This window comes from Heptranchias perlo, chromosome 5 (genome assembly GCF_035084215.1).
Source record: "Heptranchias perlo isolate sHepPer1 chromosome 5, sHepPer1.hap1, whole genome shotgun sequence".
In the NCBI taxonomy this organism is placed as follows: Eukaryota; Metazoa; Chordata; class Chondrichthyes; order Hexanchiformes; family Hexanchidae; genus Heptranchias; species Heptranchias perlo.
This window is the reverse complement of record NC_090329.1, coordinates 98,141,776-98,165,714: the sequence shown is the minus strand read 5'-3', so window position 1 is coordinate 98,165,714 and position 23,939 is coordinate 98,141,776. Positions and strand designations below refer to the sequence as shown.

The 23,939-nt window shown below is 44.2% G+C and overlaps 1 protein-coding gene across 1 annotated transcript in view; it reads left to right on the top strand.

Moving 5' to 3' along the window:
- The window catches only part of LOC137321474 (basic salivary proline-rich protein 3-like), a 36,990-nt gene extending 21,001 nt beyond the window's left edge, over window positions 1-15,989 (top strand). Inside the window, exon 3 of the mRNA XM_067983868.1 lies at window positions 15,399-15,989. Within this exon, the coding sequence (XP_067839969.1) occupies window positions 15,399-15,918 (520 nt within the window). The 3' untranslated portion in view covers window positions 15,919-15,989. The remainder of the gene's footprint in view (window positions 1-15,398) is intronic.
- Window positions 15,990-23,939: the final 7,950 nt, after the last annotated feature.

Below are 23,939 nucleotides of genomic sequence, written 5' to 3'. Positions count from 1 at the left end.
AAAGTGAACAACCTCACATTCAGCTACATCATTAAATAAATTTAAAACAGAAATAGACAGTTTCCTAGAAGTAAAGGGAATTAGGGGTTACGGGGAGCGGGCAGGAAATTGGACATGAATTTAGATTTGAGGTAAGGATCAGATCAGCCATGATCTTATTGAATGGCGGAGCAGGCTCGAGGGGCCGATTGGCCTACTCCTGCTCCTATTTCTTATGTTCTTATGTTCTTATTTCCCCACATTATACTCCATCTGCCACCTTCTTGCCCACTCACCTAATCTGTCTATATCCCTTTGCAGACTCTCTGCGTCCTCCTCACAGCTTACTTTCCCACTTAGCTTTGTATCGTCAGCAAACTTGGAGACATTACACTCGGTCCCTTAGGAACATAGGAACAGGAGTAGGCCATTCAGCCCCTCGTGCCTGCTCCGCCATTTGATAAGATCATGGCTGATCTGTGATCTAACTCCATATACCCGCCTTTGGCCCATATCCCTTAATACCTTTGATTGCCAAAAAGCTATCTATCTCAGATTTAAATTTAGCAATTGAGCTAGTATCAATTGCCGTTTGCGGAAGAGAGTTCTAAACTTCTACCACCCTTTGTGCATAGAAATGTTTTCTAATCTCGCTCCTGAAAGGTCTGGCTCTAATTTTTAGATTGTGCCCCCTACTCCTAGGATCCCCATCTAGCGGAAATAGTTTCTCTCTATCCACCCTATCTGTTCCCCTTAATATCTTATAAACTCGATCATATCACTCCTTAACCTTCGAAACTCCAGAGACAACAACCCCAATTTGTGGAATCTCTCCTCGTAACTTAACACTTGAAGTCCGGGTATCATTCTAGTAAACCTACGCTGCACTCCCTCCAAAGCCAATATATCCTTCCGAAGGTGCGGTGCCCAGAACTGCTCACAGTACTCCAGGTGCGGTCTAACCAGGGTTTTGTATAGCTGCAGCATAACTTCTGCCCCCTTGTACTCTAGTCCTCGAGATATAAAGGCCAGCATTCCATTAGCCTTATTGATTATTTTCTGCACCTGTTCATGACACTTCAATGATCTATGTTCCTGAACCCCGAAGTCCCTTTGGACATCCACTGTTTTTAACTTTTTACCATTTAGAAAGTACCCTGTTCCATCCTTTTTTGATCCAAAGTGGGTGACCTCACATTTGTCTACATTGAATTCCATTTGCCACAGTTTTGCCCATTCACCTAATCTATCAATATCGCTTTGTAATTTTATGTTTTCATCTACACTGCTTACAATGCCACCAATCTTTGTGTCATCGGCAAACTTAGATATGAGACTTTCAATGTCTTCATCTAAGTCGTTAATAAATATTGTGAATAATTGAGGCCCCAAGACAGATCCCTGCAGGACTCCACTAGTCACATCCTGCCAATGTGAGTACCTACCCATTATCCCTACTCTCTGTCGCCTTTCGCTCAGCCAACTTCCTAACCAAGTCCGTACTTTTCCCTCGATTCCATGGGCTTCTATCTTAGCTAACAGTCTCTTATGTGGGACCTTATCAAATGCCTTCTGGAATTCCATATAAATAACATCCATTGACATTCCCCTGTCCACTACTTTAGTCACCTCTTCAAAACATTCAATCAGGTTTGTCAGGCACGACCTACCTTTCACAAATCCATGCTGGCTCTCTCTGATTAACTGAAAATTCTTGAGGTGTTCAGTCACCCTATCCTTAATTATAGACACCAGTATTTTCCCCACAACAGATGTTAGGCTAACTGGTCTATAATTCCCTGGTTTCCCTCTCTCCTTTCTTAAAAAGCGGAGTGACATGTGCAATTTTCCAATCCAGAAGGACAGTTCCTGAATCTAAAGAACTTTGAAAGATTATAGTTAGGGCATCTGCAATGTGCTCACCTACTTCCTTTAAAACCCTGGGATGGAAACCATCTGGTCCTGGGGATTTGTCACTCTTTAGTGCTATTATTTTCTTCATTACTGTTGCTTTACTTATATTAATTTTATCGAGTCCCTGTTCCCGATTCAATATTAGTCTTGTTGGGATTTCCGGCATGCTATCCTCTTTTTCTACTGTAAATACTGACGCAAAGTAATTATTCAACATGTCCGCCATTTCCCCATTGTCAATGACAATATCCCCACTTTCAGTTTTTAAGGGGCCAACACTGCTCCTGACCACCCTCTTTTTCCTAATGTAACTATAAAAGTTCTTTTGCCAACCACTTCTTTTTGCCCGCTAGAAATTTCGTGCCATTCACATTCTATCACTTTCCCATTAAATGGCAGCTGTGGTCTTTTATGAAACAGCGACATCACAGGATATTTCCCCTCCCCTTCACTCCCCCACTGCAGTACAGGCTCCCAGCAGTTGATGCATAACACACCAAGAGCTCGCGGTGCGGATCTAATGAGGCCGATCCTCAAAGTTTCAGCAGGCGATGTGGATTTCGGGCAGGTGCATTACTGAACAGCGTGCAGCAATCCCACTGCTTGATCAGAAAATCCACTCCCATGACTTTTGGAGGCAGTGGATTCCAGTATGTAAAGCAAAGCAAAAGATGGTGAAAGGTATAAAGAGTGCAGGTGAAGGAAGGCTTTGCATTCCATTGATCGCTCCCTTCTAATTGATTGCAAATGCTTAAAACAAATTTTTACATAATTGTAACACACCTGATCTGTCACTGTCTTTCAATTACTAAACCCAAAGCTTTACAGACAGCAAGGACCTTATGTCCTTGCTGTGTATCACCATCTGGTACTTCTGCTGGAAGTAATAAAATTGACAACGCAGGGGCTGTAGATACACATAAATAACAGCAATAAATTTTTATGGATGTTTTAAGAGAAAAATTTGGAGATGAAATATGGGCAGACGCTTTCACCCTGGATGGAACTCTTTCATTCTGTTATGGATTTCAGCGTTGTTCCATGCAAAGCTGTATATTTAATGGACCTACTACAAATTGAAATTACTTGATTGTTTTTATATTCCTGGAGCCAAGACTGCAATGTTTTTAGCCCTGTTTTACCATGGGAACCAGGCAGCCGATTTTCCTCTTTGCCGGTGCACTAGTCAAAGCAGCCTTTTAATATTTAAATTCCCCTCCCCCCCCCCCCCCGTCTGTGGCTCATAGCAACCATGATCGCTAAGAATACGCCGACGTTCCTTGCGATCAGTGTTGCTAAGGTGCAAATGATGCGAAATACATTGGATGATGTATTCCTGTTAACTGCATCTAACTACAATAAGTCATCCCACAAATGGGCAAACATATTGCAACCCAATGTCACTTCTGGCTGGAAATCCCAGGAAGTGGCGTGGGTGGTGGGGAGCTGCCAAAATGGCAACCCGTCCAAATTTCTTCCTTTGCCCACCCATGCAACCAAAGAGGAATTGCGGCCCCCCCCCCCCCCCACCGTGTGAGGAGAGTGCTTTGATTTCATTTATTTTGCCACATTTCACAAGTTAGCTCCTGAACTATTAAGCCCCAAAGCCTCTCAGCCTTTGATGTAAGATGCCACTGTTTTGCAAGGGCTGTTGAATTTTAAAATACATTTTAAGAGCCCCAAAATTAAATTTGACAATCAGTTGCCTTCCTTTCATGGAAATCTGCTATTTCAGGTCATCACTTGTACCCATAGCTGCTTCGATAATGTAGATTATGGGTACAACCCAAATGCATTCCAGAGTGACTCCATTTGTTTACATGGAAGTTGGCGCTTTGTACCAGCCTGGAGGCTGGATTAATAGGAAACACCCACCTTTTCTCATTCTACAGGGAGTTCCAGAAATTTCCCACAATTCACAGTTTCTCCTGAGGACGTCTGGTTTTATGGGCCTCCTAATAGTGTACTTTTGTATGTCAGTTCCATAGAAAGATCCATGGGGAAAGGGCAGGGGAATGGGATTAATTGGATAGCTCTTTCAAAGAGCGGGCACAATGGCCTCCTTCTGTGCTGTATCATTCTGTGATTTCTTCCCGTTCCTATGTTTGGAATGTAAGTGGGATGTTTTGCATCTCATTATGAAATGCACAATTTGCATGTTGTTTTAATTGTGCTGTCTGGTTGATCAAATTGTGAAATTGAATATAAAATACTGAACATTTCAAATGCAAAGCACATCAAATACTCAGAGCTGGGCAGATATACTGTGTTCTTGTGCAACTAAATCTGCTGCCAAATGCTTAGAGTGATGAAGAGAACAGGCATCAAGGAAAAGGAAAGAAGGGAAAAGTGTGCCTTTTTTTTGTGATTTCCCAATTCTGAGATTTTCCGATTGGCCGTGTATGGGGCGGATCCTCTGCTGAATCCAGTAATGTCAGAGAGCTGCACCAGGGATGCAGGTGGGGACAGTAATTCCCTTACACTAGGAATTCCCACTTCCCTAGCTCAGTGAGGACTCAGTATAAGAATGGAGGCCGGTATGCCAAGAGAGATGAGGTGTACCAGCCTCCAGATGGGCGCCAGTAGGGTTGAGGGTTCACAAGGCAAGGAGGCACCAGATTGTTAGGCTACGTGGGGCAGGTAGGCACCAGAGATGTGCCCATAGCGCACAGGTGCCCACCAGCTTCATATAAATCAGGTGCCCTCCCACCGACCCTGCAAACTCTGGCTGCATAAATGCTGGGATTGTGGCCCATGGATTTTCAGGGCCAATAATCTTTTTGGGCTGGGGGTGGGAGGAAAACGTGAATTGACTTGGCATCAGTCATTTTAGGCTGTTAAATGGAGCAAAATGGGCTCTGAAAGGCTACCGATTCGAAACTGCTGCTAAAATACTGAAGTAGAATTATCCTCCCATAAGAATTTCTAGTCTCCTTTAAGGACTGCTGGGAGCCTGCTCCATGATAAATAAATAGGCTCAAGGGGATGTGACTAACCCTTCTGATCTATTTCCCCCAACCTCTGCCCCAAAATAAACACTGCTACTAAATAAGGAGTGGTAGGAGCTGAAATAAGATATCGCCGAGGCGGTTGCCATATTGTGGAGGCCATTGTGCTTGCTGCCACTGAAGGATGGTGTTACCTTGCCTACATATCGATCTCTTTAGTACTCGGAGGTTCAATCAGGACTTTTGCTGCTATTTTTACTCCGCTCTGTTCATAGTAATGCTTTGCAATGAGGACATGGATCTTCCAATGATAATCCCTCTATTCTTATGCTATGAAGAGAAGGAGGATAAAGACATGGAAGAAATTAGTTCACCCCACCCCCCCACCCCCAGCCCCCCCACAGAAACTATTGGGAAAATATGCCAGTTGCTGGCTGAAGGCCCACAATACACTTCTACCAGGAGACCGGCATTATCTATACCACTCAAGGTCACCATTACCTTGAATTTCTTTGTGTCTGAAATCCTTCTAGGCTGCATCAGCTGATCTTTGACAACTGCTCACCAATGCATCAAGGAGGTCACTGATGCTCTATTCAGGAGGGTGACACAATTCATATCTTTCCCAAGGGAACCAAACAAAGAGAGAGAAAGATCCAGGTCTACAGACTGGACAGGGTTCCCACAGGTGCGAGGAGCAATTGATGAAACACATGTGCCACTCAAAGCCCCATATGACAACCCCTCAATTTTATGAACAGGAAATGCTTTCATTCTAGTAATCTGCAGCTAGATCTCAATGTCATTCACCTTATCCTGCACATGAATGCCAGGTACCAAGGAAGCTGCTATAATGTTTTCATCATGCCACAATCCACTATACATACCAGTCCCGATAACTCAAAGCCATGTATAAGGAACGTTGATTGATAATCAAGGATATGTCCTTCAGTCATGGCTCATGACTCTAATAAGGCTTCCTCAGACAGAACAGCACAACAGTTTCCATGAGGCCATTGGCACTGCAAGAGGTGTGATGGAGCAAACTGTAGGCATTCTCAAGTCTTGTTTCAGGTGCCTAGTAAATCTGGTCGAGCCCTGCAACACAGCCAGAGTCTTAAGCATCATTGTAGCATGCTGCATACACATGGATCTTAGAACACACGGATCATGTTCAGCAGGCACTTTGCTCCTTCCCCACAGCAGTGCAAGAAATAGATAAATGAAAATGTCCAGAGGGCTAAAATGGTCAACGAGTGGTAACCATAGTAACACAGGCCATAGACACAGCAGTTACAGCCTTTCTTATGAATGCTTCCACTCTTGCTATGGATACTTTGTGGACCAAAAACCAAGAAACAATCAAGGCCAGATTCAACTTGTTGGATAATACAAACAGACAGCAATTAGGGAGAGATTGAAAGAGCTCTTGGAGGCTCACTGTTCTACCCTCAGACAGTTCAGCAGGCATTGTGAGGAGATGGTGTTCAGTAGTGGCACATCACAGATGAAGGCAACGGGGCCACTGAATCACGGGTAGCTCACCAGTTGGCTCAGCAGTCACCCATCATTGCCTTAGCTAGGATTAGAGATGGTGAAGAAAGTATGCTGACGTACAGGAACTGGAAGGGGTAAACACAACTGAAAGATGCATTGATTTACACTCAATGCACTGAAACTCCACATAAACTCAAGCACCATTATCCAGTGACACTTTCCCTGGAAAGTGCATATATCTGGTCAGAATTGGGTTCATAGAAACATAGAAAATAGAAGCAGGAGTAGGCCATTCGGCCCTTCGAGCCTGCTCCATCATTCAGTATGATTAGGCTGATCCTCTATCTCAATACCATATTCCCGCTCTCTCCCCATACCTCTTGATGCCTTTTGTGTCTAGAAATCTATCTAGCATCTTCTTAAATATATTCAGTGACTTGGCCTCCACAGCCATCTGTGGTAGAGAATTCCACAGGTTCACCACCCTCTGAGTGAAGAAATTTCTCCTTATCTCAGCCCTAAATGTCCTACCCCGTATCCTGAGACTATGACCCCTCGTTCTGGACTCCCCAGCCAGGGGAAACATCCTCCCTGCATCCAGTCTGTCTAGCCCTGTCAGAATTTTATACGTTTCATGAGATCCCCTCTCATTCTTCTAGACTTGAGTGAATACAGGCCGAGTCGACCCAATCTCTCCTCATACGACAGTCCTGCCATCCCAGGAATCTGTCTGGTGAACCTTCACTGCACTCCCTCTATGGCAAGTATATCCTTTATTAGATAAGGTGACCAAAACAGCACACAATACTCCAGGTGTGGTCTCACCAAGGCCCTGTATAACTGCAGTAAGACATCCTTGCTCCTGTACTCAAATCGTCTTGCAGTGAAGGCCAACATACCATTTGGGTTCAACTGTGATCAGTGAGTGGGCAAATACATGGCAGATGCAGTATAATGTGGATAAATGTGAAGTTATCCACTTCAGAAGGAAAAACAGAAAGCCAGAGTATTATTTAAATGGTGATAGACTGGGGAATGTTGATGTACAAAGGGACCTGGGTGTCCTTGTACACCAGTCACTGAAAGCAAACATGCAGGTGCAGCAAGCAGTTAGGAAGGCAAATGGTATGTTGGCCTTCATTGCAAGAGGATTTGAGTACAGGAGCAAGGATGTCTTACTGCAGTTATACAGGGCCACACCTGGAGTATTGTGTGCAGTTTTGGTCTCCTTACCTAAGAAAGGATATACTTACCATAGAGGGAGTGCAGCGAAGGTTCACCAGACTGTAGAAGAGCAGGGAAACCGAGTGTGGGAGTGAAGAATGGTAGTGCAGGAATAGGAGGAGGGTTCTGCTTTGAGTGTGTGGCTTCTCTCTTTATTCAAGGGGAGAAGGAGCGGTCGTATGGTTGAGGGGAGGGACGATTCTTGCTGTATAGTAGGGAAATTGGTAGGAAGTTGTTAGTGGCTCAGGAGAGGGCCTGGCAAATTTCTACAGCAGCTGGCAATGGGGCTTGTGGTTGCTTTTCCTCATTTGTTTCCAGAAAAGAGGGAAGGTGGTGTAAACAGTACTCAACATAACCTCCATCACTAAATGTGAAACTTGCAGCATTAGGAACAAGTACTGAAGTTGCAAAACCATTTTTAATTCCAAAAGCCAAAGATAAAGACCTTTCTTGGCAATATCAGTCTGTCTTTTTAAGACAGAAAGGTGTAGACAATAGACCTTGGTGCACCTGTTTTACGGATGTAAAACAGATGTAACAAGGTCTAATTTCTGGGACCAAGGACGCCTGGAAAATGTCCAATCCGAAATTGGGTCAGGCCATTTATCAGGCGTCCCTAATGGCTGCCTAAATCAGACATTAGGCTCCCAAATTATGTAAATGAGGGGCCTAATGCTGGTTTTTGATCGCCTTACAGAAATTCAACTGTGATGAGCGGGAATTGTGGGCCTGCAGGTTTCTTCAGCTGTCAACTAAATGTTTTGAGAATTTTGTTTTGAGAGTTCCACGATTGTCGCGATCGCCTCCCCCCCCCGACATTTCCCGCTCCAATTCTCCCCCCCCCAAACTTCCCGGAACTTACCTTCGGGCCGCTTCCGCTGAGGCAAGCGTCTTAACATTCGTACTCTTCAAACATGCAAGTTGCCTGTGGAGACGCAACAGGTGCCAGAAGCTCACACATAAAATGTTAGTCAGGCCCGAGGCCCAATTTCAGGCCGGCCTTGGGCCTCTTGGTTGGGGTGCATGTTGCCTGCTCAGGTCCGAGTCTAGGTCCAAAAATGGGCCAGATGATGTTCTACCCCATAGCATCTAAACGGCAGCTCAGCAAGCAGTAGTGCCAGGTTTTTGTGGGATACTCTGCCCCTGATCTTCACACAGCACTATAAAGAGGAAATTTGGGGGCAGGTCTATTTTGGTAATCGTTGCATGTAATTTAAATTGCTGCACCCTCTTAACATGCAGACACCAGAAAAGCCATAAAGGCAGTTTGGTGGCAGCACAGTTCAGGCGCAGAACAGGAGAAAAAGATTAGCACCCATTTTTCCTCTGCATTGTGCCTGTAATTTGGATGTTACGTAACAGTGGAAAAACTATCCAATATTCCCTGATTTTTTCTAAGCATTGCCATAAGAGATACACTAGTATCTATTAATATATTAATAGTCTTGGATCTAGCACACAGTTCCTGTTGTCACACTTCTTTCCCATGTCACGATTTTATCATACCTGGGTGTCAGGTTTTTAATCACTCTTCTGTCACACATGTTGTGACCAGAGAGTAGTGCCTGAGTAATGCCCGGAGTACTTTTAAAATACCTAACAGTATTTTTAAACTGAGAATTCCTTTCTATACTTACCACTACTTATCTTGCAGGCCTCCAAACTGCTTATTACTCACACTGCAGCGCCTTCAAACTATGTGTCACAACGCCATTCACAGACAGCTTGTCCTACCATCAACTGTAAGCTGTTTTCTAATCCTTTAAGTTTTTAAAAACCTCATCTAACTTTTTCTTTCGATCTTTTAAAATTTATATCCATAACATTAAAACATACATCTGTGCAGGCTACCCATCTCCGAAGCCCTACTTCTTCTTGTCACGTTTTTGTCGCACTTTTTGCGCCAACTTTACCCCATTTTAAATTCTTGTATCCATATTTATATTAGAAACTGCTGATGTAAACTGTAATTACACCTTCACACTTTAGTGCCTCAGTTTTGCATCTTCCAGCTCGTCAGTCTGCACTGCAGAGAAATTTAGAAGCTCCAACCAACTCGTTATTTCTCTGCTTTTCCAGATGCCAAAATTTTTGCTATTTAACTATAAATAATAATATGAGATAATAAAGCATTGAATAAAAATAAGGATGGAATGTATGACTTTAAAATGGGGACTGAATAACAGTTGGTCCAATTGTCCCCCATCCTCTGACCACGCTTCATCTGAAGACTTGGTCTTGACTTCTCGTGTGTGACACCATTGACTTGTAAGTTTGAATTTCTTCCATCACCGGAGCTGCCTGCCAGCCCAGCCCGTTCAACTTTAACAATGAAGCTGTTACAACTCAACAATTAATTAACTTTTTAATTTAATTAATTCGTTCCAGGATTCGCTGCCGACCCAGCCTGCTCAGGTCTGATTTAGTTTATTTCATTTCTTAATTCTGAAAGTGTCTGGTCCACTGAGCTGCAATTTTATTTAATTAATTTACTAATTTTGAGGATGCTTGCCAGCCTGCTAAAGGCTCATTTTACTTCATTAATTAATTTGGAGGAAACCCATTTTCTGAACCTTTGGTTCTTAGTTGCTGACATACGGAAGGCTGTTGTTTTATTACTTCATTTGGCTCAAGCTCGAGTCTAAGACCGAAGGGTGCATTCTCCTTCCTCACTGATCTTGCTTTACTCCTCCTTGGCTGTCTCTCTGTTTATTTTATCCTCATTTTATATTCATTCCTCCACATTTCCACTTAGTTATTTCCAGCCAGGTCCTTTATTTATTTTTTCTTATTTATTTCTACTTGGCTGCATTGTTTCCATTTATGTATTGATTTTCATTCGCTGCAGCCCTCCCCTCCTCTGCTCCTCCACGGGCAACTGTGTCTGCCTTTGCCCTGTGTTCTCTGCATTCTTTTATGCCTCCCAAGGTCCTCCTCTTCCTCCAGTTCTCCATATCCGTTCATTTGTGCAACTTTACTCCTCTCTATTTATAATCATTTTAACCTGCTACCCTTATCTGCCTCCCATTGAATATCCTGGGCCTGAGAAGCCTTTGATACCAGTGTAAAGTGCCAGGCTCAGCCCATTGGGAACCTCGATCACTGAAGTATCCAGGGTCAAATTGAGTACTCTTGGCAGTTCTTGTTGGCCCCATCTTGGGCACCAGCCAGTGCTGCAGGGGGAGGAGAAATGGCCATGGCCAGCTTCTCATCTTTACGCTGGCAGTTCAGCAATTTTATAAGTGCCCAATGGTCTTCCTCTGCTATGCTAGCTGTGTTCTTCTGGGTGGGGTGAGGGGGGTGACCACATCCACTCTCATGCACGGGATCATATTTGGCCCAAATGGATATTCTGCTCCAAGCAGCCCACTAAGGAAATCCACCCAAAAAAGCCCACGGATTTTTAGGCTCTCAGTCTCCACCAATTCTCACTACTCCATCAATAACAACTATGACTCTGTATGCCCGCTGTTTCCCCAGTCCCCACTACCCATCTCTAAGCTACTCCTTTTCCCCAACTACTCACTGACACCAAAATGCCTATTACCTTCCCAATGACCACTAAGCACCATGTAAACTTCTCATTCCCTCTCAGCTGCTCTTCTGCAGTACTCATTACCCACTCCCGTATTCATTATTCATTATGGCCATATACGGTAAGTTGTATAGATGGGAGCAGGAAGTTACAAAGGGACATAGACATGTTAAGTGGATGGGCAAAACTATGCCAAATGGACTTCAATGTGGGGAAGTGTGAGGTCATCCACTTTGGATCTAAGAAAGACAAAATAGAATATTTTCTTAATGGTGAGAGACTAGGAGCTGTGGAGGAGCAAAGAGACTTTTTTTTATTATTCGTTCATGGGATGTGAGTGTCGCTGGCGAGGCCAGCATTTATTGCCCATCCCTAATTGCCCGTGAGAAGTTGGTGGTGAGCCACCTTTTTGAACCGCTGCAGTCCGTGTGGTGAAGGTTCTCCCACAGTGCTGTTAGGAAGGGAGTTCCAGGATTTTGACCCAGTGACGATGAAGGAATGGCGATATATTTCCAAGTCAGGATGGCGTGTGACTTGGAGGGGAACATGCAGGTGGTGTTGTTCCCATGTACCTGCTGCCCTTGTCCTTCTAGGTGGTAGAGGTCGTGGGTTTGAGAGGTGCTGTTGAAGAAGCCTTGGTGAGTTGTGTAAGTGTCCATGCACACAAATCACTAAAAGCGAGAGCACTAGTGCAAAAATAATTTAAAAGGCTAATGGAATGTTGGCCTTTATCTCAAGGGGGCTGGAATACAAAAGTGAGGAGGTGATTCTTCAGTTGTACAGAGCCTTGGACCCCATCTGGAGAACTGTGTTCAGTTTTGGGCACCGAACCTCAGGAAGGAACTATTGGCTTTGGAGGGGGTACAGCGCAGATTCACCAGAATGATACTGGGGCTTAAAGGGTTAAATTAGGAGGACATAAAGTTGCATAAACTTGGTTTGTGTTCCCTTGAGTTTAGAAGGTTGAGAGGTGATCTAATTGAGGTCTTTAAAATGATAAAGGGATTCAATATGGTAGATACAGCAAAACTATTTCCTCTGGTGGGGGAAATCCAGAACAAGTGGGTATAATCTTAGACCTAACTATTTAGGAGTGAAATCGGGAAGCACTTTTTCACACAAAGGATAAGTGGAAACCTGGAACTCTGTCCCCCAAGAGGCTGTGGATGCTGGGTCAATTATAATTTTCAAGACTGAGATCGATAGATTTTTGTTGGGTAAGGGTATCAAAGGACATGGAGAAAAGACAGACTTGAGGTACAGATGAGCCATGACATAATTGAATAGCGGTCAGGCTTGAGGGTCTGACTGGCCTACTCCTGTTCCTATGTTCCTTTGTACACACACTGCTTCCCCCATATACTAAGTACTTACTCCATGAGTAATCACTTTCTCAAATCAATTATTACCTCAAGCTACTCACCTTGATTAATTCCCCCAGATATCCACTATCAACAGTACTTCCTAACACTTCAACTACTCACTATCTCTCCTTACCCATTCACTGCTTATCTACCCCAACTACCATTCCTCCGTCCAATTCTTCAATACTTTCTTTCACCAGCTGGTCACTACTCTCCCCAAACTACTTACTATTCCACAGTACACTTTATTACCCCAGTCCCCTAAACTATTGCCACACCACCTCCTGAATCATCACACAACCAACGCTCCCTCCCAATTACCATACCCTCTTATTTACCATCATTTGTACTGCATCTCATCCCATCAGTAATGTGACAGGCACCTGGAGTTTCCACAGGTGTTTGTGCCATTTCTCCGGAGTTTCTATCGATTTTCCACCAAAGTTCCAGAAATTCTAGCCCAGGAAATCCACTAGTATGTGTTTATAATTATATGTAAATGATATAGTCTTGCATCTAGCACGCACCTGTGGCAATCACACGTGAGATGACATACTCCAGACGTCACACCTCATGCAACATGGGCATCATATTCGTGAAACAGTGAAAAATCACAACAAAAGAAGTAGGCCACACAACACAGCAGAAACAGATAGAGACCCTTCCGATAAAAAAAACACTGACGATGTAGGAAAAGAACCAATCTAGAATAATCAGTCGCGCCAAGGTTTGTAACATAATAAAGATAAACTTACCTAGACACGCCTCTTGTGTGCTTGAAATGTCTCTAACAATGTTTTCAGTCAGACGTCTATCGCTCTCTGAGAAGCCTGACCATTGAGTTCATGGATTCCCCAGAACTATCAATCTGTCACCTCAAAGGAGGTCCCAACAAGATAGCAATCCACAGTTCTCAGCCTACACCAGTGTGACTTTGAGACAAACAACGGGAGGATAAAATGCCCAGCATTCACTGAGGCTGCTTCCCTTCTGAATCTGATGAACACAGCCATATTTTTGAGTCGAGGGCAAGTTTTTAGTCAACAGAAAGATTAGCCATTCACACAACATGCCAGGGCTTACTATTTGTCAGTCTGGCATCTTCCCCCCTCCCCAGTCCAGAGGAATGGTAGCAATAAAAAAAAACAGTAAAACCTTAATTTACAGCAGGGAATACTTTAAAGGTAACTGTGAACTTGTTTATCTCAAAGTAGTGTAAAGCATAAACTTTTGAACTCTTTCTGAGGTAATTCGGGTCGACTTTCTGCTTGTTTACGCTGGTAATATCAGCGCAACCCAGCCCAAAAGATCCGGGAATTTTAAACGTAAGTGAGCTACGCCCAAAACCACTTACGTTCATGTTTTCCATGATCTTTTACGCTGGTTCAAAATTCAATACGCTCGGATCAGGCCCCGCCCACATAACTGGCCATGGTCCCAGGTCGACATTGCGAGTTTCTGCCGATTGCGCTGGTTAGGGAAGGCTCTTCAAATTGCGCTGATTTTCTTAGGCGCACAGGCACTAGTAGGCACAATTTAAAAGCTTTTTAAATCAAAAAAATATTTAATTTACTAAGAAACTGACTAGTGTACACCAATGAAACTATTAAGTGGTTCAATATAGTTTTTTTTAAAGTTATTTTCAGTGATTTTAAATCAGGTTACTCACAGGTGGAGGACTGGACACTCTTTATTTTTGGTGATAAACCCATTTTCAGCTGTATTAATAAAACTGCACCAGGTTACCACTCCTAAATACATCAAGGAATACTTTTTAATGGAAAGAAAAAAATGAAATGATTACACTATTGCGCTGTTTCATTGAAGGTTTTATGTTTATGATTACGCAAATAAATTTTAGCGGAAACTTGAACTGTAACCTAACCAGCGCAATATCAAGCAGATTTTGGGCCCATCTTCCCGACTGCGCCCAAAGCAGAAACTCTACCTCCAGATATCCAAGGGATTGTTTATTTATGTAATGACAGCTGTCGCATGCATAGTTTTATTTATATATGTAACTATGATGTGCTTGTTTATTTTATTACCCAGGAGATAATTATGCAGTAGATAATGAAAACACCTTTTATTTTTCAGGATATTTCAAAAAACATTTCCGTGTTTCCAACAAACTTCTCTCTAAATTCTATCTATGGCAATATACCATCCTACTCCCCACCATAGCGTAAGCCCCAACTCACTGTGACCAACATCACGGGAGATCTGTTCGTATATATATTAAAAATAATTGGGCACCACTGCAAAAATGCATGTCAAACATTTGTTCTGCGTGCAGTTTTATAACATCTGTTGCAGCACGAACTTTCCCAGCTGTCAACCTAGGCCTAGGAGCTCCATGACCAACTTTTCAAAGCAGGCTGCCCTAGGAACTGAGAATGTTCCAACTATTCTCTGAAAGGGTATCATAGAATTTACAGCACAGAAACAGGCCATCCAGCCCAACTGGTCTATGCCGGAATTTAGGCTCCACACGAGCCTCCTCCCTCCCTACTTCATCTAACTCTTTCAGGATAACCTTCTATGCCTTTCTCCCTCATGTGTTTATCTAGCTTCCCCTCAAATGCATCTATGCTAGTCGCCTCAACTACTCCTTGTGGTAGCGAGTTCCACATTCTAACCACTCTCTGAGTAAAGAGGTTTCTCCTGAATTCCTCATTGCATTTGTTGGTGACTATCTTATATTTATGGCCCTTAGTTTTGGACTCCCCCCCGACAAGTGGAAACATTTTCTCTCTGTCTACCCTATCAAACCCCTTCATAATTTTAAAGACCTCTATCAGATGTATCAATATCTTTTCAGTCATAAACTCTGTACTGGAAAAAAATATGACCAAAAATGGAGGCGAAACAATTAAAAGGAGGCACGTGGGCGACTGTAGTTCTGCTGGCTCATTTTATCCTCTCGTTCCATTACAGGAGATCAAAGCAGAGTGGGAAGAAAAAGAAACCACCTCCTCGACCTCCTCTACCGCCTCAATATGACAGGAAAAAGGGAGGGAAGAAATCGTCGAAACACAGCATGAGAAAACAGGAAGGGGCCTTGCTCGCTACCACGCCGCGATGCATTAGCCCACCGCCGCGCCCACCGCCGCCATCGCCGGCACATCCCTCCCCGTCACGCAGATCGCCATCCCGTCCACGTGGGCCGCCGCCGCCGCGCCCAAACGGGCCTCCATATGCCAACCAACCACCCCGCCCGAGTACAGCTTCCCGTCCACGTGGATCGCCGCCGCCGCGCCCACGTCAGCCGCCGCCGCACCCAGCTACGCACCCGCGTGGGATGTCAACGCCAGGCGAGGCCTCATTTCGGAACAAATCAAGCACAGCAGGAGAAATAATGGGTCAAGACATTCAAAATAATTATTATACGGATGAGGAAGATTTAGAAGATTTTGTAACGGCCCTCAATTCGACTGATAATTTGAAACGCATGTAGGTTTAAACAAAACAAAGAAGCTGACAGTTTCTTTCTACTTATAACATAATCTTGTTGAAATGTAATCAAGGAATATTGACTGAATAAAAAGCTCTGCTGGGAAAAAAAAATCCTCGTTGCGATCCGTGATCGATATAAAGAATAAAAAAAAGTCTAATTATCCTTTGTAGATTTTCAGTTGGCTGGACGTTTTCTTAAGACATTGAGTTTGGTATTTTAATGCCCTGTGACTGGCCAGTTCATGGGGCATAATAGCATGCATGTGTTAATGCACTGAGCCACCATCTTAGCTCAGGTCACCCCATTTGGGCAATTCCTCTAAGGTGTACTAAGGAGTGAGAACAAGCTTCAAACATAGCGAATGCCTATTTAGAATCATAGAATCATTTAATGACAGATCCAACAGTCCAGTCCCCTGGTTTTGATCTTCTACACCATCTAAGAACATAAGAAATAGGAGCAGGAGTAGGCCATACGGCCCCTCGAGCCTGCTCCGCCATTCAATCAGATCATGGCTGATCTTCGACCTCAACTCACCTTTCCCACCCGATCCCCATATCCCTTGATTCCCCTAGAGTCCAAAAATCTATCCCTCTCAGCCTTGAATATATTCAATGACTCAGCATCCACAGCCCTCAGGGATACAGAATTCCGAAGATTCACAATCCTCTGCATGAAGAAATTCCTCCTCATAACCTGATAGAGTTTTTTTGATGAGGTAACAGAGAGGATAGGTGAGGGCAATGCAGATGATGTGGTGTATATGGACTTTCAAAAGGCGTTTGATAAAGTGCCGCATGGTAGGCTTAACATCAAGATTGCAGCCCATGGAATAAAGGGGGCAGTAGCAACATGGATACAGAATTGGCTAAGGGACAGGAAACAGAGAGTAGTGGTGAACGGTTGTTTTTCGGACAGGAGGGAGGTGTACAGAGGTGTTCCCAGGGGTCGATGCTGGGCCCACTGCTTTTCTTGATATATATTAATGACTTGGACTTGGGTGCACAGGGCACAATTTCAAAATTTTCAGATGACACAAAACTTGGAAGGGTAGTAAACAGTGAGGAGGATAGTGATAGACTTCAAGAGGGTATAGACAGGCTGGTGGCATGGGCGGACACGTGGCAGATGAAATTTAACGCAGAAAAATGTGAAGTACATTTTGGTAGGAAGAACAAGGAGAGGCAATATAAACTAGAGGGCACAACTCTAAAAGGGGTACAGGAACAGATAGATCTGGGGGTACATGTGCACAAATTGTAGAAGGTGGCAGGGCAGGTTGAGAAAGCTGTTAAAAAAGCATATGGGATCCTGGGCTTTATAAATAGATGCATTAGAGTACAAAAGTATGGAAGTCATGATGAACCTTTATAAAACACTGGTTCGACCACAACTGGAGTATTGTGTTCAATTCTGGGCAACGCACTTTAGGAATGATGTGAAGGCCTTAGAGAGAGTGCAGAAGAGATTTACTAGAATGATTCCAGAGATGAGGGACTTTACTTACGTGGAAAAGCTGGGATTGTTCTCCTTGGAACAGAGACGGTTGCGAGGAGATTTGATAGAGGTATTCAAAATCATGAAGGGTCTAGACAGAGTAGATAGAGAGAAACTGTTCCCATTGGCGAGAAGGGTCAAGAACCAGAGGACATAGATTTAAGGTGATTGGCAAAAGAACCAAAGGTGACATGAGGAAAAACTTTTTTACACAGCGAGCGGTTAGGATCTGGAACGCACTGCCCGAGGGGGTGGTGGAGGCAGATTCAATCGTGGTTTTCAAAAGGGAACTGGATAAGTACTTGAAAGGCAAAAATGTGCAGGGCTACGGGGAAAGGGCAGGAGAGTGGGACTAGCTGGATTGCTCTTGCATAGAGCCGGGGCGGACTTGATGGGCCGAATGGCCTCCTTCCGTGCCGTAACCTTTCTATGATTCTATCATTCTATCTCAGTCTTGAATGGCCAACCCCGTATCTTGAGATTATGCCCCCTAGTTCTAGGCTCTCTACCCAGGGGAAACAATCTCTCAGCATCTACCCTGTCAAGCCCCATCATAATCTTATATGTTTCAATGAGATCACCTCTCATTCTTCTAAACTCCAGAGAGTATAGGCCCATTCTACTCAACCTCTCTTTATAGGACAACCCTCTCATCCCAGGAATTAATCTAGTGAACCTTCATTGTACTGCCTCTAAGGCAAGTATATCTTTCCTTAGATAAGGAGACCAAAACTGTACACAGTTCTCCAGGTGAGGTCTCATTAAAGCCCTGTACAACTAGTAAGACTTCCTTTCTCTTGTACTCCAACCCCCTTGCAATAAAGGCCAACATGCCATTTGCTTTCCTAGTTGCCTGCTGTACCGCATACTAACTTTTTGTGTTTCTTGTACGAGGATACCCAAGTCTCTCTGAACACCACCATTTAATAGTTTCTCACCATTTAAAAAATATTCTGTTTTTCTATTCTTCCTACCAAAGTGAATAACCTCACATTATACTCCATCTGCCACCTTCTTGCCCACTCACTCAACCTGTCGATATCTCTTTGCAGACTCTTTGTGTCCTCCTCACAGCTTACTTACCCACTTAGCTTTGTATCATCAGCAAACTTGGATACATTACACTCTGTCCCTTCAACTAAGTCATTAATCTGTGGGTAAAACTCAATTGCTTCAGATGTGGAATGCTCAGATGTGCTTCAAATGACTCCCACCCTCACCTCCCCCCTGCCCGCCACCCCACCCTCCTTTGCAGTTGCGGTCTGTTAGAAGTTGTAGGCCACATACTTGCAGGCTGCACCCATCAGCAATGGCTGCCTGGTGCCCTAATGGGACTTGCACAATGTCCTTCACTCAGCTATTGAGCGGTTAGAACACTTAGGCTAACACACTTGACTTGATGCTCTATGTGAATCTAATCACAATTAAAAGAAGGCACAGAGGAAGGGGTAGAGATCCTAAGCACTTGTAGCACATGATGCGCACTTCTGGCAGGTCAGCTGTCATGCACAGGCACGGGCAGAAGCTTTATCATAATATTATAATGACCTGAAAGTGATTTCATTATACCTTCCACATCACATTCTAGTTGTGAATGCTGAATCAGTGCTAGTTACAAATCCCACCCACGTACAAAGGTTAGGTTTTGCTCTTGGGCGCCACTAGGGCATGCTGGGAGCACATGTTGGAAAATTGTGCATGCCAGTCTGTGATTTTCTGCCCATTAATTTTAATGATCATAAAAGCATGGGCTGGGCATGTGCAATTTCCCTATATGCACTTACAGCAGGTGCTGGGAATGTTGAAGTGGAAAATCTCCCCTATAATGAGCATCCAGGGTTGCTGGGCAGTGTGTTGTATATGACAGTAAGTTTAAAGGGCCTAATAAGAAGATTGATTCAATGGTGTTTAGACGATGGGGGGAAAAATACAATTAAGGGTCCATTCTGGGCGATGTTAGCACGACGGACCCTGCGCAGGCAGGATGCAAGTTTGGACCCAAGGGAGCACTTACCTGTAATCTGCGTTCCTTTCCAGGCCTTGCACGTGGAATCAATGTAATTCACACTTTCCACCACCAGAGGGAGCTCAATCTCTTAAAGGGAGGATGTTTCTTAGAAATCTCTTAAAGGTAGCTGGTACCTGTTATTTGCTGAAAATAACAATCTACTGTCTGCATGGAGTCTGAACAGAGATCAGACATCACACAGATGCAGATCCCATCCCTATGTTTAAACACTGATGAGTTATGTTAAAACATTGAATAAAGGTTGCGCACTACTAAATCCCACATCCTCCAATCTGCTCATCAGACCTCACCAATCTGCCGATCTGAGTTGGTACCAGGCCTGCGAGACTGCATGCACCAAGGTTCTCTGCTGATGCACTAGAGACCTTGGGTGCAAGAGAAGGACAGAAGGAGGAACATCCTATATCCGCAGTGGGTGGCGGGGGGGGGGGGGGGGGGTGCAAGAGGCCCTCCAGACATATACTCAAAAGGCAGTGGGAGGCAGCGGGGACGAAGTCAATGTCAGGCACACAGCATCATGAACATGGATGCAGAGCAGGAAGAGTGGGCAAGGTGAGTGAGGTCAACTGTCAAGTGGCCTCTCCTATCAACTGCTCCACGCACTACAACCCCCATCCCCCACATACCAATAAACTCTTTCCATCAGTACTCAACTCTTCCAATCAGGTGCTTCCTCTCACTCTTACACATTACCACTGTTTCAAGCCGCCCACCCACAACTCACAGGCCATACACACTGGCAGCTATTCAACTATGACAGGCACATCACCCAGGCACACATCCCGCTTTCTTGCAGGAGAAGGTGGCGCATACCAAGAAGCAGCAAGTGGCCATGGCATTTAGCCCCTTGAGCCTGTTCTGCCATTCAATGAGGTCATGGTGGACCTGTGACCTAACTCCATATACCCGTCTTAGCCCAATATCCCTTAATACCCTTGGTTCACAGAAATCTATCAATCTCAGACTTAACATTCACAAGTGAGCTAGCATCAACTGCCGTCTGTAGAAGAGCATTCCAAACGTCTCCCACCCTTTGCGTGTAGAAGCATTTCCTAACTTCACTCTTGCACGTCCTGGCTCTAAATGTTAGGCTATGTCCCCACATCCTAGTATTGAAGTCTAGGAGACCTCCAAAAACAGTTACAAATGTCTCGGCAGCCAGAGGCAATAATCCAGCCACTAACCTGTAAATCCTGCATGGTCCCTTTAAATAGCGCTGGTGGGGGTCCTCCAGGCAGTCTAAGACACGTTCAGATGGTCGGGGTTAAGACTACGTTGAGTTGAGTGTTAAGTCCCAAAATGGCGTCCATCACTTTAAATCAGCGTTGCACTCTGATTAAAGTCGTTTTCCCCTTACTTTACATGATTCCAGCGTTCCTTATCTGCGCCTGCGCAAATTCCTATACCAAGATGGCATCTGGTGCACGTCACGCAGGAAACAACGGGCACTACACGGCCCAATTTAGCGCCCTATATCTCCACCATTTTCCTGCTAGGTCCTCATGAGCCTTTGTGCCAATTGGTGTAATTTTTTTGCTCCGAGCATCATTACCAGCACTAATGGGTTTCGCAGTGGAAACCCCCTTATCCGTCTTGTTTGCAAAAAGAAGAGGGATGCCAGGCAGTAAGGCAGAATGAGAGATGTTCTGTGCCCATCTGGAAGTTGGAACAGCAGATCCGATAGCACTACAGAGATATTTGAATGCATGACTAACTATGGGCTGGATGTTTCCTCAGTAGCACCCAAATCCCAGTTTGCCGTGCTTTCAGTGGTATTGCATGGAAGTATGTATTCAGGGTACTCAACAGCCAGCAAAGCCTGATTGGCCACAGCTGCCAAGATGCGACCAGGCGTATTTATGGTTTTGTCACACCTACCTGGAAATGACTGGTTTGCTGTTTCCAACGGGTCCGGGTCAGCAGAGAGACAGATGCTGTGCCAACTGCTATTAGAACAGCCAGTGGGCAACAGTGGTCAGCTGCTGACTCCAGTGCACCTCCCAAGCTCCTCCTAGGCATTCTGGAACACACATATGAGGATGGAGTCATGGGATGACACGGAAAGCACCTTCCTCACAGCAACTTCATGCAGCACAACCTCCACTTTAGCAGCTATCAATCTGGAGTTTGAGTGCTGAACTGCCCTGTCACTTGCCTGCAGACTCATGCCTGCATGTAGGGTTTCCTTTCCCTTTATTTTTGTCTGTCATTTCTTAGCTCCACTCCCTCTTCAGCCTTGCCAATGGTTGAGATGCCTTTTGAGCCCTTCCCAAAGCTTACAGACTTTTGTCCTGCTATTATAACATTCCCCTTTAATGGTCCCCATCCCTTTAACTTCACTTATTTGTAATCTTCTGCTCCAACAACTGTGATGCTCTCTGCACCAAACTATATTGTGAATAAATGATGTAAATAAGTTTATCCCATTAAATTGAGCATTCATACCACATTACCATTCTGGTAAGAATTGCACCAGCTCTTAACTATTTAGAACTGCCCTTTATTTAATCTTCTCTGTCTCTCCCATTTCAGGCCATTCACCAACACATATTCTCCTCCAATCGGGAAGGGCAGAGAGGCCCAATCCACAGGTTTCTTCACAAATACTGCCAATGTCACTCTGTGGCCCAAATGTGGTATTTTCACGGTGAATCAGGCAGTGTCAGGTTTTCCTCTCTCTGCAATATAAAGTATAATTTCTACATGAATCTCTAGCCAGGTAGGCAAGATGGTTTGTCTGGTCCACGTTCGGTGTTTGGTAGAAAGCTTCATTTGATTAGGAAAAGTCAGCTTGGGGGTCGATTGGGCGACCAGGATTGGGACATTGGGACAGGGGTCGAGGCAGTGATCAGGAATGGAGGGCGAGCGCTGGCCTGCTCCACCCGGCTCCAAATTCAGGTAAATATTTTTTTAAAAACTTACTTTGTGCAAAACCTTCGGTGGCGGCCTGCAGCAGCTCCTTTAACGACCGCTGGTTAGGTCGCATGCACTCATGCCTCCATGATGATTTTTCCTTCCTTTCAGCTTCACCCATGATTTCTTCCTCGTCTGCAGTCTGTACAAAGGTTGCAAATTTTTTTTCCAGTTATATTTGAGCCTTTAAAAATGCTGACAGGTTTTTTATTTGGTTCCTAGAAATGACCACTTTTTTTAATTGACTGCAATCCCTTTAAATTGGAGCTTCAGCCTTTAAGTAGCCATGTTCCCTGCACAACTCACCAGCTGGGCAGGGAGGGTGTTTAAATTATATATATGATTTGGGATCATAATATCCTGTGTTGGGCCATGCAACAGCCTGCACAATGCTTTGACAGTGGCACAATGGGATTGTAATATCGCTCCTGTACTGCCCTCTTGCTTCAGTGAATTTATGAGTTTTTTCCATTTTAAATAGATGATTTAACTTTTTTTATACCAAAGGCAAAAAAAAACTTTTTTGGTATAATTTTTAAACTATACCTTTAGTTATGCTAAAGTTTTATAAAACACTGGTTAGGCCACAGCTGGAGTATTGCGTTCCACTCTGGGCATTACATTTTAGGAAAGATGCCTTAGAGAGGGTGCAGAAGGGATTTACTTTCGCATGGTGCCAGGGATGAGGGACTTCAGTTATGTGGCGAGATTGGAGAAGCTGGGGTTGTTCTCCTTAGAACAGAGAAGTTTAAGGGGAGATTTGATAGAGGTGTTCAAAATCATGAATGGTTTTGATAGAGTAAATATGGAGAGACTGTTTCCAGTGGCAGAAGGGTCGATAACCAGAGGACACAGATTTAAGATGATCGGCAAAAGAGCCAGAGGCGACATGAGGAAACATTTTTTTATGCAGCGAGTTTTAATAATCTGGAATGCACTGCCTGAAAGGGTGGTGGAAGCAGATTCAATAGTAACTTTCAAAAGGGAATTGGATAAATACTTGAAGGGAAGAAATTTACAGGGCTATGGGGAAAGAGCAGGGGAATGGGACTAATTGGATAGCTCTTTCAAAGAGCCGGCACAGACACGATGGGCCGAACGGCCTCCTCCTGTGCTGTACCTACTTTGCTACTATGATACTATACCTGTGATTCCAAAGTGATACAATGATACCATTCTAACTCACACTTGGAGTGCCCGAATAAAGTTATTATTCCCTTTGCTGTGAGGGCTTTTTCTCTATGCTTGCATCCTGCAATGAAACTTTAAAAAAAATTTATGTCAATGTACAGTTCACTACACCTAAGCACAAGAATTCCAATAACATCACAACGAAGGCACAGTGTCACAGTTCCAACATGCTGTGCTACAGACTGGTATGGTATGGATTTATGCCCACGGTTCCCCAATCTCAACCATGCCATGGAGAAATGCTCAATAGGAGGCTCATGCTTCTCTGTAGGGGAAAGACGGAAAATCAGAAACCGAGTCATCATAGGCCACTTTCACGCACCTTCTAGCAACTGGCTAATGACTAGCATTAGCACAGGCTGCCTCCGTTTGTCCTCTGCAACAGACCCCA